Source organism: Schistocerca nitens, chromosome 3 (genome assembly GCF_023898315.1).
Source record: "Schistocerca nitens isolate TAMUIC-IGC-003100 chromosome 3, iqSchNite1.1, whole genome shotgun sequence".
NCBI lineage: Eukaryota > Metazoa > Arthropoda > Insecta > Orthoptera > Acrididae > Schistocerca > Schistocerca nitens.
Window position 1 is genome coordinate 947,995,288 of NC_064616.1, and position 18,709 is coordinate 948,013,996.

The 18,709-nt window shown below is 38.6% G+C and overlaps 1 protein-coding gene across 4 annotated transcripts in view; it reads right to left on the minus strand.

Moving 5' to 3' along the window:
* Nucleotides 1-10,468, minus strand: part of LOC126249024 (WD repeat-containing protein 7) — a 363,427-nt gene extending 352,959 nt beyond the window's left edge. For all 4 annotated transcript variants that reach the window (XM_049950629.1, XM_049950627.1, XM_049950628.1 and 1 more), the window contains exons 1-3: nt 10,155-10,468; nt 9,418-9,524; nt 9,109-9,187 (exon numbers count right to left, since the gene is read on the minus strand). In XM_049950629.1, coding sequence (XP_049806586.1) covers nt 9,109-9,187; nt 9,418-9,524; nt 10,155-10,319 — 351 coding nt within the window. In that variant the 5' untranslated portion in view covers nt 10,320-10,468. The remainder of the gene's footprint in view (nt 1-9,108; nt 9,188-9,417; nt 9,525-10,154) is intronic.
* Nucleotides 10,469-18,709: the final 8,241 nt, after the last annotated feature.

An 18,709-nucleotide genomic window follows, 5' to 3' on the forward strand; every position in this document is an offset into this window, starting at 1 on the left:
ATCATCAACTGCACGAAGAATTGCCTCGTCCATTGCAGGTGTCCTCGTCATTCTAGGTCTTCTCCAGTCGCGAGTCATAGGCTGGAATGTTCCGTGCTCCCTAAGATGCCGATCAATTGCTTCGAACGTCTTCCTGTCGGGACACCTTCGTTCTGGAAATCTGTATCGATACAAACGTACCATGCCACGGCTATTGCCCCGTGCTAATCCATACATCAAATGGGCATCTGCCAACTCAGCATTTGTAAACATTGCACTGACTGCAAAACCACGTTCGTGATGAACACTAACCTGTTGATGCTACATACTGATGTGCTTGATGCTAGTACTGTAGAGCAATGAGTCGCATGTCAACACAAGCACCAAAGTCAACATTACCTTCCTTCAATTGGGCCAACTGGCGGTGAATCGAGGAAGTACAGTACATACTGACGAAATTAAAAATGAGATCTAACATGGAAATTAAGCGTTTCTGGACACATGTCCACATAACATTTTCTTTATTTCTGTGTGAGGAATGTTTCCTGAAAGTTTGGCCGTACCTTTTTGTAACACCCTGTATATCTATACAGTACATGTCCAAGCTTTCAGTTCACTTCTGGACTTGTTCGTAAGTTACACTTATAAACAGCCTTGTCAATCCTGTAAGACTCATCTCTTACTACTTTTATGATATTTCAGTCTGTGTGTCAGCAAACTATTGCCCTGCATACTCTGCTGTGACATTACAAGCACACACTAACAAAAAAATATTGTATTTAACTTTTTTGTTTCCCTTGAGCCTTAAAACTTTTGAAGGCACTCTGCAATTTTTGTGCATCCTGAATTTCAGAGGAATGTTAAGTTTTGTGAGCTTATGAATTTGTATTCTTTGCTCACGTTATAGGGTCATTCCATGTCAATTCAACCAATTTGAGAAAATGTTCCAGCTGATAGTCTCAGATTTGGCTGAAATTTAGCACACCAATGCTAGCAAGTGTGGAACAGTCAGGTACAACATTTTAAGTTCCCCTGCCAATTAGTTCCAGAATTATGGCTTGTGAAAGAAGGTGGCATGACCCGGAAATTGCAACCCATATCTGGCAATCTGTCTTCAGACCCAATTTCAGGTCTTAATAACTTTGGAACTATGCCACACAGTCCAGTGAAATTTTTACAACCCAGTAACATCCACTTATAGAACACACTATGAATCAAAACACCGACATATTTCTGAGGGAAAATAAATTTCAAAATGTGATTAAAAAATGTAATATGTTAAAAGGAACATATTTTCAGTGCCCTCTATGCCCAATATAATTCACTCAAAAAGGGTATAAATTTTTTGTGGTAAGCTTAATGTGGCCTGAACACACACCAAACTCATCTTGGCCATATCAGTCACAAAAACTGAGTTACATGCACACAAAAATACAAAAATTTGAAAAATTACCTGAAAATCATGGATTTTCTAAGTGTGCTAGCATAAAAGGGACAAGTGATATCCAAGCCAAATTTCAAACACTGCATAAGTAGACCATAATATAGTATGTGGCAAAATTTCAACTTTTTATTGCAAGGCATTTGTGTACAATAAAAGTTGACAGATGTATTTCGTTAAGTTTCTTGTAACACTATTTGGCAAGTAATAGTGATGATGCAGACAGCTTGTTTCAGATAAAGCTGCAGCAATTGTTGGGAACCATTAGGCAACAGAAAGTTAAACAATGGTAGTTTTCAGGGACAGAATGAGTCATTGTTAGGCAGGAACAACAAATGAAACAAGTAACAATTACAGGTTACTCATGTTTTTAAGATTCTAGTTCAGACTGGTCAGTACTGTTGTGGAAAGTCAGTATGGAGGCAGAAGAGTGTACTAGTGGTGCTTTTGTTCAAACAAGTTGCAGTATTGGTAGAGCACAAGCATCTGAATGTCATAAAACAACATATGGAGCAAAATGTGGCATTCGCTTCATACTGTATGATCTGGATGAATCAGACCAAGATTTGTTGCTATGGAGATCCGGGATACACCCTGTGGGCACAAGAAGTACAGTTCCAGGAAACTTTAGTGCTTGTTATCATGATATGAAAGTGTTTCTGGATAAGTATTCTTTCCTACAAAGAAGTTGTTTTGATCCATTTCAGATTCATAAGAAGACAGTGAAGTGTAGCCTCAGAGAAATTGATATAAAATCAGTATTTAAAGTGAATCAGTGCATGGGACTTAACATGATACCAGGACAAAAGTTATGTTCCAGGTGTGTTACACTGCTAAAAAATGAAGAATATTCTGCTATTTTTACATGACAGTGATGAGTATCAGCCACCTACAACCACAGTGGATGAGCAGTTAAATACTTCAGTGACTGCTCTTGGTTTGCCTCCCATGAAGAGACACGAAGTTGGGAAAAGAGACAGGCCCAGCTATGGTAGAAAAAATTACAAAAAGCTCAAATGGAATTAAAACACAAAATAGCTGACACACTAATGGTGGAAGAGGAAGAACTATCTGCTCCAAAGGAACAGAAATCATGCCAGAAATGATTTGGACAAAATTGTGCACGATTTGAAAGAAAAATATGTGCTATATCCACACGTTAGAAAAAAGTAGCTATTCTTACCCTTGCACCTTCCAGCTGGTCTATTGACTACACTGCAAAGGAATTCAAACTAGGAAGCAAACTAGGAAAATAAAAGCAACCCAAGGAGTGCTTCCACAACTTCAGCAGGCTGAAGGTAAGCAATTTAGTTCAGAAATAAATGTGCTAGTGTCAGAGTTTTATGAAAATAATGACTACAGCCGAATAATGCCTGGAAAAAAAAGACTATGTAACGGTGAAAATGGGAAATGTACATGTACAGATGCTAAAAAGCCTGTTGCTATGCAACATATCAGAACTATATGTAGAATTCAAGGAAAAGTATCCCAAATACCAAAGTAAGTTTATCATCTTTTTTCTATCTTCGGCTAAAATGGGTTGTGCCTGTAAGTGCAAGGGGCACACACAACGTTTGTGTATGAGAGACCCAACAAAATGCTAAGCTGATGTTTGCTGCTATAAATGATTCTGGTCTGGATTAAAAAGGTGCAATGAAGCTGCTAGTGTGTGACATCAGTTCCTACCAGTGCATGATGCACAGGTGTGAAAAGTGTCCTGGTAAGGCAAATCTTGCAGAACACATGAATAACAAACTGTATGGTGAACTCCTTATGGATGACGAACTTGTTTCTTATAAACAATGGACACACATGGATTGCACGGGTCTTGAAACAAAGCAAAGTACAGTGGAAGATTTTGTTGAAATGTGTTGTAAAAAAAAAAAAAAACTGACCACACACAGCTTCATAGCAACAGCAAGGATAATTTGAAACAAGATGAAATTATATTAATACTAAACTTTTCTGAAAATTATGCGTTTATAGTTCAAGATGCCATCCAAGGATATCATTGGGAGAACAGTCACGCAACTCTCCAGCCATTTGCGATTTACTATAAAGGTGACTCATATGACGTGTATGTCATGAACCTGTGCGTTTTTAGTGTCTTTAATTCATGATGCCATTGCAGTTCATGCCCACAATCGCACTGTCATGGCATATGTGAAAAACAAGATGCCTCACATACATTTTGCGAAATACTTCAGTGATGGGGCAGCCAGTCAGTACAAAAACTGTAAAAATCTCAAAAATTTATGCATGCATTACCATGATTTTCAGATTCACTCAGAATGGAATTTCTTCACAACAAGTCATGGTAAAAATGTATGTGGTGGTATTGGTGCTACCATTAAGCGCGTGGCATCACGAGCTAGTCTGCAGCACCCTACATAAGGTCACATTCTAACACCTCTTCAATTATTTACCTGGGCACAGAAAAATATCTCTGCCATACATGGTGTGGGTTCCTGTAGTCATGTCCTAGTTCATGAACCGCGAGCAACATATGAGTGGCCAAGTAAGTGGTCCCAACAGTCGGGATACTAGTTACTTTGGAATAAGGCTGGGCATCTCTGACATATTCTGAGTCGTGGTCACCTTTGAGCTCATACGGCAATGACTACCAAATCCACCGGTTAGTCCCGCAACTGTTAGGAGTAAAACTCAATGGGACCCGGGGCAAGTAAAGCTAGCAACCCACTTCCCTGGTGCTTTAAATATGATGCTGGCAACAATCAGAGCAAAATACCTTGGACCTTTGGAGGTGACAGAGTCCCACCTCTAATTGACAAACCAGGGACTCCTAAAATACGACTTGGCAAACAAATGGTAATGAGATGGGGAGCTATTAACATCAATGGGGGCTACTCTGGGAAGAAGGTAGAGCTGACAGAGGCTGCAAGTAAGATGGGGCTGGTTGTTTTAGCTGTTAATGACATTCGGGTAAGGGGTGAGAAAGAAGAGGAAGTGGGAGAATACAAGGTCTACCTGTCAGGAGTCAAAGCAGGACTAGCACAATGGGGTGTAGGGCTTTACATCAGGAAAGAAATGGAACCCAGCATAGTTGCAACAAGGTATGTAAACAAACGACTGATGTGGATAGATTTGACAGTGTCTAGCAAGAAAATTAGGATTGTGTCAGTATATTCGCATTGTGAAGGGACAGATCAAGATAAGATGGATAGTATTTATGAGGCACTCAGTGATGTAGTTGTTAGAGTAAAGGACAAGGACAGTGTTCTGCTCATGGGTGATTTTAATGCCAGGATTGGAAATCAAACAGAAGGGTATGAAAAGGTTATGGGCAAATTTGGAGAGGATATGGAGGCCAACAGGAACGGGAAATAACTCTGATTTCTGTGCCAGTATGGGCTTAGTAATCACAAACTCCTTTTTTAAACATAAGAACATTCACCGGTATACTTGGGACGGCAGAGGAACCAGATCTGTCATTGACTATATAATAACAGATCAGAAATTCAGGAAGGCTGTGAGGGACACACGTGTATTCAGGGGATTCTTTGATGACACTGATCATTATTTAATCTGCAGTGAAATAGGGATTGTGAGGCCGAAAGTGCAGGAGGTCAGGTCCATATGTAGGAGGATGAGAGTGGAGAAACTTAAGAATAAGGAAAAGTAGGCACAAGTACATAACAGTGATCTCAGAAAGGTACCAGTTAGTTGAATGTAGTCAATTACAGTCATTGGAAAAGGAATGGACAAGGTATAGGGACACAGTACTAGAAGTGGCTAAAGAATGTCTTTGAACAGTAGTCTTTAAAGGTAGGATGAAGCAAACAGCTTGGTGGAATGACACACTCAAGGCAGCCTGTAAAAGGAAAAAGAAGGCATATCAAAAATGGCTACATACTAGAACTCAGGCAGACAGAGTAAGTTATGTTGAAGAAAGAAAAAAAGCCAAACAGATAATTGCAACATCCAAGAAGAAATCTTGGGAAGACTTTGGAAACAGGTTGGAGACTTTGGGTCAAGCTGCTGGAAAACCATTCTGGAGTGTAATTAGCAGTCTTCGAAAGGGAGGTAAGAAGGAAATGACAAGTATTTTGGACAGGTCAGGAAAACTGCTAGTGAATCCTGTGGATGCCTTGGGCAGATGGAGGGAATATTTTGAAGAGTTGCTCAATGTAGGTGAAAATACGATCAGTAATGTTTCAGATTTCTGAGGTAGAATGGGATAGGAATGATGATGGAAGTAGGATCACATTTGAGGAAGTGGAGAAAATGGTCAACGGATTGCAGTGCAATAAAGCAGCTGGGGTGGATGAAATTAAGTCGGAACTCATCAAATACAGTGGAATGTCAGGTCTTAAATGGCTACACAGGATAATTGAAATGGCCTGGGAGTTGGGGACAGGTTCCATCAGACTGGACAAAAGCAGTAATCACACCAATCTTTAAACATGGAAACAGAAGAAGATTGTAACAACTACAGAGGCATCTCTTTAATCAGCATTGTGGGTAAAATCTTCTCAGGTATTATTGAAAGGAAAGTGCGAGTATTAGTTGAGGACCAATTGGATGAAAATCAGTGTGGGTTTAGGCCTCTTAGCGGTTGTCAGGACCAGGTCTTTAGCTTACGGCAAAAAATGGAGAAGTGTTATGAGTGGAACAGGGAATTGTATCTATGCTTTATAGATCTAGAAAAGGCTTATGACCGGGTTCCTAGGAGGAAGTTATTGTCTGTTCTACAAGATTATGGAATAGGAGGCAAACTTTTGCAAGCAAGTAAAGGTCTTTACATGGATAGTCAGGCAGCAGTTACAGTTGACGGTAAATTGAGTTCATGGTTCAAAGTAGTTTCAGGAGTAAGACAAGGCTGCAACCTATCTCCACCGTTGTTCATATTATTTATGGATCTTATGTTGAAAACAATAGACTGGCTGGGTGAGATTAAGATATGTGAACACAAAATAAACAGTCTTGCATATGCGGAAGACTTAGTTGTGATGGCAGATTCGATTGAAAGTTTGCAAAGTAATATTTCAGAGCTAGATCATAAATGTAAGGACTACGGTATGAAGATTAGCATCTCCAAAATAAAAAGTAATGTCAGTGGGAAAGAAATATAAACGGATTAAGTGCCAAATAGGAGGAACAAAGTTAGAACAGATGGACAGTGTCAAGTACTTAGGATGCATATTCTCACAGGATGGCAACATAGTGAAAGAACTGGAAGCGAGGTGTAGCAAAGCTAATGCAGTGAGCGCTCAGCTACGATCTTCTCTCTTCTGCAAGAAGTCAGTACCAAGACTAAGTTATCTGTGCACCATTCAATCTTTCGACCAACTTTGTTGTATGGGAGAGAAAGCTGGGTGGATTAAGGTTACCTTATCAACAAGGTTGAGATTACGGATATGAAAGTAGCTAGGATGATTGCAGGTACTAGTAGATGGGAACAATGGCAGGAGGGTGTCCACAATGAGGAAATCAAAGAAAAACTGGGAATGAACTCTATAGATGTAGCAGTCAGGGCGAACAGGCTTAGATGGTGGGGTCATGTTACACGCATGGGAGAAGCAAGGTTACCCAAGAGACTCATGGGTTCAGCAGTAGAGGGTAGGAGGAGTCGGGGCAGACCAAGGAGAAGGTACCTGGATTCGGTTAAGAATGATTTTGAAGTAATAGGTTTAACATTAAAAGAGGCATCAATGTTAGCAGTGAATAAGGGATCATGGAGGAATTTTATAAGGGGGCTATGCTCCAGACTGAACGCTGAAAGGGATAATCAGTCTTAAATGATTATGATGATGATACAATGATTCTATGTTTTGAAAGGTGAGGTGAAATCAGGCGAAGAGTTGCTGTTAAAACTGTTGCAGGCACAAGGAGCCGTCATCACTTCTCTCCAGTGGACTCTGACAATGTGCAGATGAACAGACTGTCCGGTTATAACTATAGGTTCGGGCACAACATGTGTCTTCACAGTGTGTGACTCAGGATTCAGAAGCAAAAGCAGCAACATACAACCAGGTTGTTATGATATTGCTATTTACGATGACAAATGGTACTTAGGATGCGTTGCAGAGTGCTGTGAAGCAGAATGTGATGTATTTGTGAACCTCATGGCACCAGCAAGATCATTTCATTGGCCACATTTGGCAGACAGGTGTTGGATTCCTTTTGAACATATTCTTATGACAGTTCCAGTTCCTACCACAGTGTCAGGAAGACAGTACAATTTGCCACTCAATGTACAGAGTGCAGTAGCTAAAGTGTGGGAGAACTTCAGTTCGAAGCACAATCGACTGGTTTTTAGCAGTTAAGGTGCAGTAAACATTAATGATAGGTTGTGTTAATCTGTCTGTATGTTGTTGCTTAATGATTAAACAGTTGTGGGAGAGGATAAGAGGAGGCAGAACAGTTTATGATATGTTTTTACAAAATTGTGTTGTGGAACAATGGCCACATCACCAAATACATCTGTAAACTTCCATTGTACACGAATGTCTTGCAACAACATCCTGAAATTTTGAGATATATATCATTATGGTCTACTTATGCAGTGTGTGAAATTTGGCTTGGATATCACATGTCCCTTTTGTGCTACCACACTTCGAAAATCCATTTTTTCAGGTAATTTTTCAAATTTTTGTATTTCCGTGTGCATGTAACTCAGTTTTTGTGACTGATATGGGCATGATGAGTTCTGTATGTGTTTAGGCCACATTAAGCTTACAACAAAAAAATTATACCCTTTTTGAGTGAATTATATTTGGCATAGAGGGCACCTACAATATGTACCTTTTAACGTATTACATTTTTTAAATCACATTTTGGATTTTTTTATTTTCCCCTCAGAAATAGGTTTTTGGTATTTTGATTCATGGAGTGTGTACTCTAAATGGATGTTACTGGGTTGTAAAAAATTCACTGGACTGTGTGGAAGAGTTCCAAAGTTATTAAGACCTGAAGTTGGGTCTGAAGATAGATTGGCAGATGCAGGTTGCAATTTCCGGGTCACGGTACCTTCTCTCAAGAGTCATAATTCTGGAACTAATTGGCAGGGGAAACTAATACTTTGTACACGAGTGTTCCACACATGGTAGAATTAGTGTACTGAATTTTAGTCAAATCTGAGACTGCGAGCTGGAGCCCCTGGTTGAACTGACATGGAATGACCCTATATTTAACATGGACTGTGCGCCCCACCGCCCCAAGGAAACTGACCTATTTCAGCATTGCAGGCAATAAAATTTCCTACATTCCTTGGCATTTCATAATTTAATGCCACTATGAACCATGACTTTTTGTCAGTCTATTACGTGATACGAAGACTTGATGAAACATTATGAAAACTTTAATGTAACAAATATATTTAAGAGGTTTTCTGGTTTGTGTGTTAAGCTACCAGGACTTTAAGGGATTAACAATAGCACAACAGTGAGAGAGATGGGTACACATTTTCAACAACCTACCAGAGCACATTAAATGTCACACACAATATGGTGGAGTGTAACACTGAATTAAATAACTTTGATAGGCAATTCCTACTCCATTATTGTTTTAGTTTTAGCTATAATTATAATCAGCATTGTCATACAGTAATGTCATTTGACTGTTCAGGAATTAAATGTCTTGACTTCTTTCCACATCCCTGGGACCACTCAACATGGGATCTAGGGAAAAATAACTACTGTAATGTAATGCAGTTTATGACAACCTACCTGAATGGTTGTGTGCACATGTGCTAGCTTAACCACCTCCCTGCATTTTCCATCAACTAGATCCCAGCAGCACATCTCTCTGCAAGAAGTAAATTTTTTAATAGTAAATAAAGAATCTAGAAGAAAAATGTCAGTTGCCTATCAACAGTAACGTTCAAAAATAAGAAGCTAGAATTTAACTGAACACACAAAAAAACAAACACTTGAAGCAAATTTGTACACAGTTGATATTAAATGTAAAAGAGGCTGTGATTGCTAGAAATAATAGCCGATAACATTCCATAACATACTCTCATTCAACAAACTTACCCACTTTCTGAAGAACTAACTATGTAATTGTTATCTAGTACAACACTTGCTTTTGCAAGGCACAAGACAGGGGCAGTATGGCCAACAAGAAGGCATCTGGGAAACATCTGAAATAAAATATCAATGTATGATTCAAACAAAACTCAGTCTTCATCAAATCAATTATTAGTTTTGTTATCAACTTCACCTAGGCAGGGGTTTCTAGCAACAGTAATTGGCGATACAAAAAAGCCATTTGAAATAAGATATTTAACGCCATCACAAAGGTTTCCATCTTGCTGCAGCAGTCAATATGTAACTATGTTTCTCTGCTACACTATCAATACTGATTATGTAGCCCTAGAAAGGCTGTCAAAATCTTATATGCTATATTATGCCTAACTGCTCACTAGCCGTTATGTATATGTCGTCCGACTTTGACACCACACTTTTTTTTTTATAAATAAAACAACAACACACGGTGAAGCATCCAAGCTATATTTAGTAATGTATGTATTTCCTAAAATCTTTTCGAAAAGCCACATTTTGTGACCTGTCCACGATCAATTTGTCCTTACTTTTCCCAGTAGTGTATATATATATAAAGTAACGTATTCCACTCTCATTTATATCTTATGCCATGCCTTCGTAATAGAATGGAAACAAAAAAATCCACTAAAATTTATTAATACAGAGACATAACAGCCTTCATTGTTGTACGCTTAGATCGTGCTTGCAATTGTTCACTGCGACATTACCTTTAGAGTATCAGGATTCATTTGCCACAAGCAAATCTGTCCGTCATAGCAGCCGGTGATCAATGTTTTTTGATCTCTAGACAACATAACACACGAAATGCAGTGTGTAGGGGGGTGTTTACCCCAAAGTACTACTGGAACAACCAAATTTGTTCCAGTAGACATGGTTAACAGTTATGAACAACACTGCTAATACATAAATATTGCTCTCTGTTTCATCATCACAAAATATGTATTGCCTTACGACCACTTTCCATTACTGTCACAACCTCCCCAGTACTACTGGAGACTGCAATTGTCAATCTCCAAACGCTACATCGCTGACAGCACCAAAGATCCTCCACCCGCTGCTCGTAAAGACAGGTGCACCACAGTCTAACTTAAAAGTCGCAACACTCCATCTCGTTTTTGTTACCCACAGCGATAGCAGCGTTCCAAGCGGCCAGCAAGCAACCCTACTGAACACGATATAGGATGATTGCGGAATAATAGCTTTTATATTTTGTTTTTAAAGTAGTTTTTAGAGTAGGGAGTGTATGTAAAGCCTTAAAAATCGACAACAAAAAAGACACCACATTTGTTTTAATTTGGTTTTCTAAGGATGCAGGGAGGTAGGAAACTGTTTACGCCATAGACTGTTTTGATTCTCTTGTAACGCACAGACATTTGCTGGATAATGTTTTTCTCGTTTAATAACAAAAAATTGCTAGTATACACTACAAGACCTGACCTTTTGCAGAAAGACGTCGCATTTCTAACCAAGAAAGAAGAGTATTTTTCGCTACCCTTTCAGATAAATCAGTGAAAATGGAATGTAAGAAACCTATGTGCAATGTAATAACTACATTATTTAATGCACCAAATAAGCCACCACAACTGTAGCGTAAGGGAAAACTACACAGGCGTGACAGTAAATCGTCAAACGCAAATATATACATATTCGACAGTATTTCTTCACAAATAAGTTGTAGCTTATGTCATTGAATGGGTGTGATTCGGTAATTTTTACTTGCATTTCACGATAATTCATGGCTATTGGTAACTTACTAACGCGTGGACGCAAAAATATAACAACCATTTCCTTAACGAAGTAGAAAATAATTAAAAACAAACATTATTCTTACGACGCATGCGACTGTATGCTTTCTGACCGTTGGAGCGCTAGTGTCGCTCCAACTGTCAAACGGTAACAATTTCCGCACCAGAGAGTATCGTGGCTGTATGTATTAGACTGTGGCTGCACTTTTAGCTGCAGTGATCAATAGAACGTTACCGCAATTAAAATTTGTATTTTACTTTCGTTTGATTCACACCGGACGTCAAGAAACTGAATGTGAAAACATTTCACTGTGTATTTCAGTGGCAGATTTCTCACTTGCCGTCAAAGGAACGGGAGGACCGGCTCAGGAAGGACCTTCTACGCCAAGGATTCTCGGGAAGAAAGTTTTGTCACTGTACCTGGTAGTCGGGACGGTATCATCTTCTGAAATCGGTAATTAATCTATTCTAGCTACACTCACTCATGTTATGGTAGTTGATTTTGTGTTTTATTATCTTCTTGACTTTTTACTGTTTATTTTGTTTCCAAGACGTATTGTTGTTGTGTACAAAGAAAGTGGTTCACAACAGACACAGCGAGAGGCCGCAACCACACAGGTACAACTAATCGCCTGGCGTCTCTCAGTTCTGGGCAGCAGCCTGCAGATGGTGTTCCCAATTCTGGACATCTTCCTGCTTCCACATCCCTTCCTTCAGTGTGTCGTATACGACCGCCGGTATTGTGCATAGCCAGTAGGGAATTCTGTCAACCAACGGACCACATTGCTTCCAGCTCTGCATTGGTGGACATGGATATTTTTCCGCCGACAGGCTCAAAACACGACGCGCTGCGTTCACTCAGATATTTCTGCACCAACAGTTCAGCAACTTCAGCCTACTCAGTACAGTATTCAGAAAACTAGCATCTGACTTAGCAGTTACTGTTTACCGAGAACAAGTACCAGTAACAGAGTGTCTGCACAATTACATTCAGTTATAGTGACAAATCGTAGCTTGCCAAGAGACAGCAAAATTACTTAGATTTCATTGTGTTAAATAAATAAGGGAAATGAACCACCACAGCTGTATCATCAGTGATGCTCGCTGCCCCCCCTCCCCCCTCTCTCTCAGTTGTCAATGAAGATGCATTCATCAACATTTAAGTCTCAGGGTTGGAACTTGGCTGCATCATCAAAGAAATTTATCTTAAATGATTAGTTTCACTGGAACACTTACGCCATCTTTAGATCCTGTTTACCAAAGAACAAATTATATAGCTACAATGCCTAAGTCTGACAGCTGAATTAATATAAAAATAATATACCAGAAAATCATTAAAACCATAAATGGAATAACAACTACTATGCTGTGAGAGTATATGTTAAATACATTCTTTTTAAAAAATAATCGAAACTAGAATCATGAGGTGGATGAAATTATATGAAAGTAAAAGTGCACAATATAAAATGTACCATAGTCACCATACATGTATTTACTGACACATGTGAAAAAAGGTGGAACATTCAAAAACAGCATTAACAAAGGGGTGAAATATCAGACATGATCCGAAACATATATATTAGTGTCCAAAAACCATATGTAGACGATCATAAAAGTGATGTAATGAATCACAAATAGCAGCAAGGAAAATAATGGTGCAAGCTAATGGCAAGCCAAATATAAATGCACACAGAATACATAAATACGATGTTTAGGACAGATGACCTCCAAGGAACAAAACTATCAACTTGACAAAATACCCCTGGTAAATATAGAAAAACCCATAGGTAATGGTGAATGCTGGAATCTCGAGTATCAGATGCACTATTTTGTCAGCACATATTAAACACAAACTCATAATGAAAGAAAAGTAGACGTAAATGTCCATCTGTCATCTTCTTATAACTCAACCCCATTTAATAATAATATCCCAGGTAAAATTGCTTAACACTCTGTCACTTGCGCGAGAATTTCTGAGATGGTCATTCACATGTATGACAGGTATCATTCACAATATAATCGAAGTGTTTGGACACTTTGAATGGTGTATATGAATGATTTCATAAGTGTTCTGTTTAAATCTAAATATATACAAATACGGTTAGGTATCTGTTTCAGTGATGATCCCTGCCCTCCTCAGTTGTCAATGAAGATGCCTTCATCAATATTTAAGTCTCAGGGTTGGAACTTGGCTTAATCTGAGAGATTAGATTAGATTAGATTTACTTTCATTCCAATTGATCCGTAGTGAGGAGGTCCTCCAGGATGTGGAAGATGTCAAAAAAACAACAATACATGACAAATATTTACAACTAAAACAAATAAGCTAATGTACCATTCCACAGGTCCCAAGTGGAATGATCGTCTTTTTTTAATGAACACTAAGAGTCATTTTACAAATACTAATGCACTGAATTTAAAATAAAAAAGTTTTTTTATTTATTTATAAGGTAATACAACTACTGTAATACTTATTTACAATGAACACATTACTGCACTGAAATGGTGCAGAAGTTAGATTATACTAACACACACAGACACACACACACACACACACACACACACACACACACACACACACACACACACACACACACACACACACACACACACACACACAGACAGACACACAAATTTTCAATGAACACATTACTGCACTGAAATTGTGCAGAAGTTATGTTGTACTTATATACAAATCAGTTGGTTTTACTAAGAAATTCATCAATGGAGTAGAAGGAGTTGGCCACCAATAAATCCTTTAGGCTTCTCTTAAACTGGATTTCATTGGTTGTTAAGCTTTTTATGGCTGCTGGCAAGTTATTGAAAATGTGTGTTCCTGAATAATGCACACCTTTTTGTACAAGACTAAGTGACTTTAAATCCTTGTGAAGATTATTCTTATTTCTAGTATTGATTCCATGAATTGAGCTGTTGGTTTGAAAAAGTGATATATTTTTAATGAAAAATTTCATTAAGGAATAAATATATTGGGAAGCAGTAGTTAGTATCCCTAGTTCCCTAAACAGGCTTCTGCAGGATGTTCTTGAGTTCACACCACATATAACTCTCACTGCACGTTTTTGTGCCCGGAAAACTTTAGCTTGGCTTTATGAATTACCCCAAAAAATAATCCCATATGACATTATGGAATGAAAGTAAGCATAGTATGCCAGATTTTTCATTTTTATATCCCCTATGTCTGACAAAATTCGCATTGCAAACAGAGATTTGTTAAGACGCTTCAGCAGTTCTGTGGTGTGCTCCTCCCAGTTTAATTTATTATCAAGCTGTAATCCCAAGAATTTAACACTGTCCACTTCTTCTATCTTCTTGTCATCGTATGTTAGACATATACTCTTGGGACACCCCTTACAACTTCTGAACTGCATGTAGTGTGTTTTTTCAGAGTTTAGTGACAAAGAATTGGCTAGGAACCAGTGATTAATGTCCACAAATATTTTATTGGCTGATATTTCTAAGACTACACTTGATTTGCTATTTATTGCAATGTTTGTATCATCGGCAAACAAAACAAACTGAGCATCTGGTTATGCTACTGATGATTGGTCATTGATATACACAAGAAAAAGTAAGGGCCCCAAAATGGAACCTTGTGGGACCCCACATGTAATTAGTTCCCAGTTGGATGATGCCTGATAGCTTGATACATGTCTCTTTCCTAATTACACCCTTTGTTTCGTGCCAGAGATATAAGATTTGAACCATTTTGCAGCATTTCCTGTTATACTATAATATTCTAGTTTACTTAAAAGGATATTGTGATTTACACAGTCAAATGCCTTTGACAGATCACAAAATATACCAGTTGCCTGCAATTTTTTGTCTAATGAATTAAGCACATTTTCACTGTAAGTGTAGATAGCCTTCTCAATATCAGAACCTTTTAGAAATCCAAACTGTGACTTTGACAGTATGTTATTTGAGATAAGATGGTTATAAAGACGACTGTACATTACTTTTTCGAAAATTTTTGAGAATGCTGGCAACAGTGAAACTGGACGGAAATTTGATGCTATTTCTTTATCTCCCCTCTTAAACAGTGGCTTAACTTCAGCATATTTCAGCCATTCAGGAAATATTCCACTATTAAACGACTGGTTACACGGATAGCTTAATATGTTACTTAGCTCAGAATCACATTCTTTAATTTACTTTGTTGATATTTCATCATACCCACTAGATGTTTTTGATTTTAAAGATTTTATGATGGACATTATTTCTGTTGGGGTAGTGAGGGTCAAATTCATATTATGGAAGTTACTTGAAATGTCTGGTCTAAGGTAATCCATAGCAGCATCTACCAAACCTGACAACCCCATCTTTTCAGTAACAGTTATAAAATGTTTGTTAAAAAGTTCTGCAACACTATACACATCTGTCACCAATGTATCATTTACTCTTAATGCTATTTGTTCCTCTTCATGTCTGGTTCTACCGGTCTCCTCCTTCACTATATTCCATATTGTCTTTATTTTGTTATCTGATATGACTATCTTTTCCTTGTAATATATTTGCTTTGACATCCGTATTACAGTCTTTAATATTTTGCAGTATTTCTTATAATGTGCTATAGCATCAACATTGGAAATGTTTCGGATTGACAGATACAGTTTTCTTTTTGTTTTACAAGATACCCCTATTCCTCGAGTAATCCATGGCTTCTTTGTAGACTTTGCTCTAACCTTGGTAAGTTTTGGGGGAAAGCAGTGTTCGAATAAGGTAAGCACTTTATTAGCAAAAATGTTATATTTTTCATTCATGCCATGAGCACTGTAAACATCAGTCCAGTGAATGTCTCTGAGGAGTGTCCTAAAATAATCAATTTTTGGCTTACTGATTACCCTCTTGAGCTCAGATTTAACAGATTTTATATCCTGTTCAGTATTAACATTTAACAGAAGGAACTGCATGTCATGGTCTGAGAGACCATTGACTATTGGTTTTGTAATATAATTTTGTTCATTGGACTTTTCTATAAAGATATTATCAATGGCTGTTTGTGAGCAAGTGGCAATCCTAATGGGGAACTTTACAGTGGGAATTAAGTTGAATGATGGTGTTACTAACTCAAATAAGTTCTTATTGGGAGAGTCTTTAAGGAAATCTACATTGAAATCAACAGCAACCACTATTTCTTTGTTTTTGGTTGTTAAATGGGCCAGTACAGCTTCAAGGTGGTTGACAAACAGATTAAAGTTACCTGCAGGTGCTCGATATACACTTAATATTATGAAGGATTCTTTGTGAAATTCTAATTCTGTTGCACATGCTTCCATATGCTGCTCTAGGCAAAATTTATGAATGTCTATGTTCTTAAATTTATGACAGTTCCTGATGAATGTGGCAACTCCTCCTTTCTCCATTTCTGATCTACAAAAGTGAGATGCTAACCTAAACCCTGTAACACTTAAAAGTTCTATACCAGTGGTCACATGATGTTCAGAGAGGCAGATTATGTCAGCTAGGTTTGAAGACTCTAATTCATCTATGCAGATTGTTAATTCATTAATTTTATTTCTCAGTCCTCGACTATTTTGATGCAATAAAGATAGCTGACATTTCTCATTGACTGAGTTAAAATTGGGTGGAGTTAAAATATCTGCTGACAGTTGAAAATTCTTAACCAATGGCTGTTTATGCTGATGTAATAAGCTGGAATTATGTTTTTTGATTTCTTTCTCAAACTGAAGGTTTGTCTCAATTCTAACCTCCCTTAAAATTTGCTTTCTTTCTGTCCTCCCTACCCTAAAAAAGGGTCTTTTCTGAATCCTATAACCACTGGTATTTTACCACTCATGACAGTGCCTTCCCCCCTTTAACTTTCCTGCTATTTCCCCAGCCAATTTACCCTTCCCTTCCTGTTGAGGTGAAGGCCATGCCTAGTATAATCCCACCTACTGAGAGAATCAACATGAACCATGATGTGTTGGCAGAAGAGCCAACACCGTGTTGCTAGAGGAGGCCGAAATGCACGCGTTTAAGCTCATGCAGACTGGCGTGAGGTCTGGAACAGTTAAAGGAGTTGAGTCTACTAAATAAAGTACGGAGTTGCTTGAATACTTAACTTTAATCCATAATTGGAGAACATCGCTCTTGATGATACATTAATTATAATCTCAATATAAACTGGTAATGTCGCCTTGCTAGGTCGTAGCAAATGACGTAGCTGAAGGCTATACTAACTATCGTCTCGGCAAATGAGAGCGTATTTGTCATTGATCCATCTATGGCAAAGTCTGCTGTACAACTGGGGCGAGTGCTAGGAAGTCTCTCTAGACCTGCCGTGTGGCGGCGCTCGGTCTGCAATCACTGACAGTTGCGACACGCGGGTCCGACGTATACTAGTGGACCGCGGCTGATTTAAAGGCTACCACCTAGCAAGTGTGGTATCTGGCGGTGACACCACAAACCACACCAATGTGTGACCCCACACCCGACATGAGCAGCCGTTCCAGCTCCAAATTAACTCTCTTGACAGAAGAGTTCAAATGAGGTCGGTCATGGCGCCCAAGAAATGATACAAACTCAACACTAGTATGCTTCGATGCTGATGCAATCTTCGCCAGGTCACACTCTATACTGTACCCAGGATCTCTGTCAATACTGTTACCTGCCCCACCCACTGTAACCACGGTGTCTTCCTTAGTGAAATCTTTGCAAAGTGATCCTAAATCCTCTGTCACCTGCTGCAGACCAGCACTAGGTTTAAAAACATTGGTGACCTGGTATTCTGATCCTAGTTCATCCTGCAAAAGTTGGCCAACACCTCTTCCATGGGAACTACCTAACAACAACACTTTCTTTCTCTTTACTGATTTCCCTACATTCTTACTTTTCAATTTGCTGCTGAAAGTTTGTTGTGCCCTGTCTACACCTGCAACTGCTTGAGGCTCACCAGCTTCTAACTGAAGCAATAGGTCAAATCTGTTTTCCACATTCACCATAAAGCTGTCAGACAAAGTTCTAGGCCTTTTCCTCCTGTTGCCTGTTGCCACTTCCCACCTCTCTTTACCCTTCTCCCTCCTTAACCTGTCAAGATCTCCCCTGGCCTTGTCTAACTCAGCCTGAAGGGCGGCAATTTTCCCCTCCTGTTCTAGTATCTTCCTATCTCTACTACAAATCCTACAAAACCACTGATGAGTCACATTTACTTCCCCTATTCCCACGCCACTACAGTCACCCACATGGAAAAAACTACAGCACCCATCACACCAAAGCCCCGACCTAACAATTCTACGGCAAGTCAAGCACTTTTCACTCATGATAAACGTAATAGTTTATTAAGAATAAGTCAGTTAAATTACAGATAAACACGAAAATATGGTTACACAAATTTGGCCTATACACAACTGTTTACGCAACTGTGTGTAAACAAAAACAAAAGTGCAAACTTTCTGAAACAACAACTTAAACTTTACGCTACTTTCCGGAAATGCTAGTTAAATAATGAAGAGGTACGCTAAGTTAAATTGCTGGAGAGAGCAAGGAACAACTAA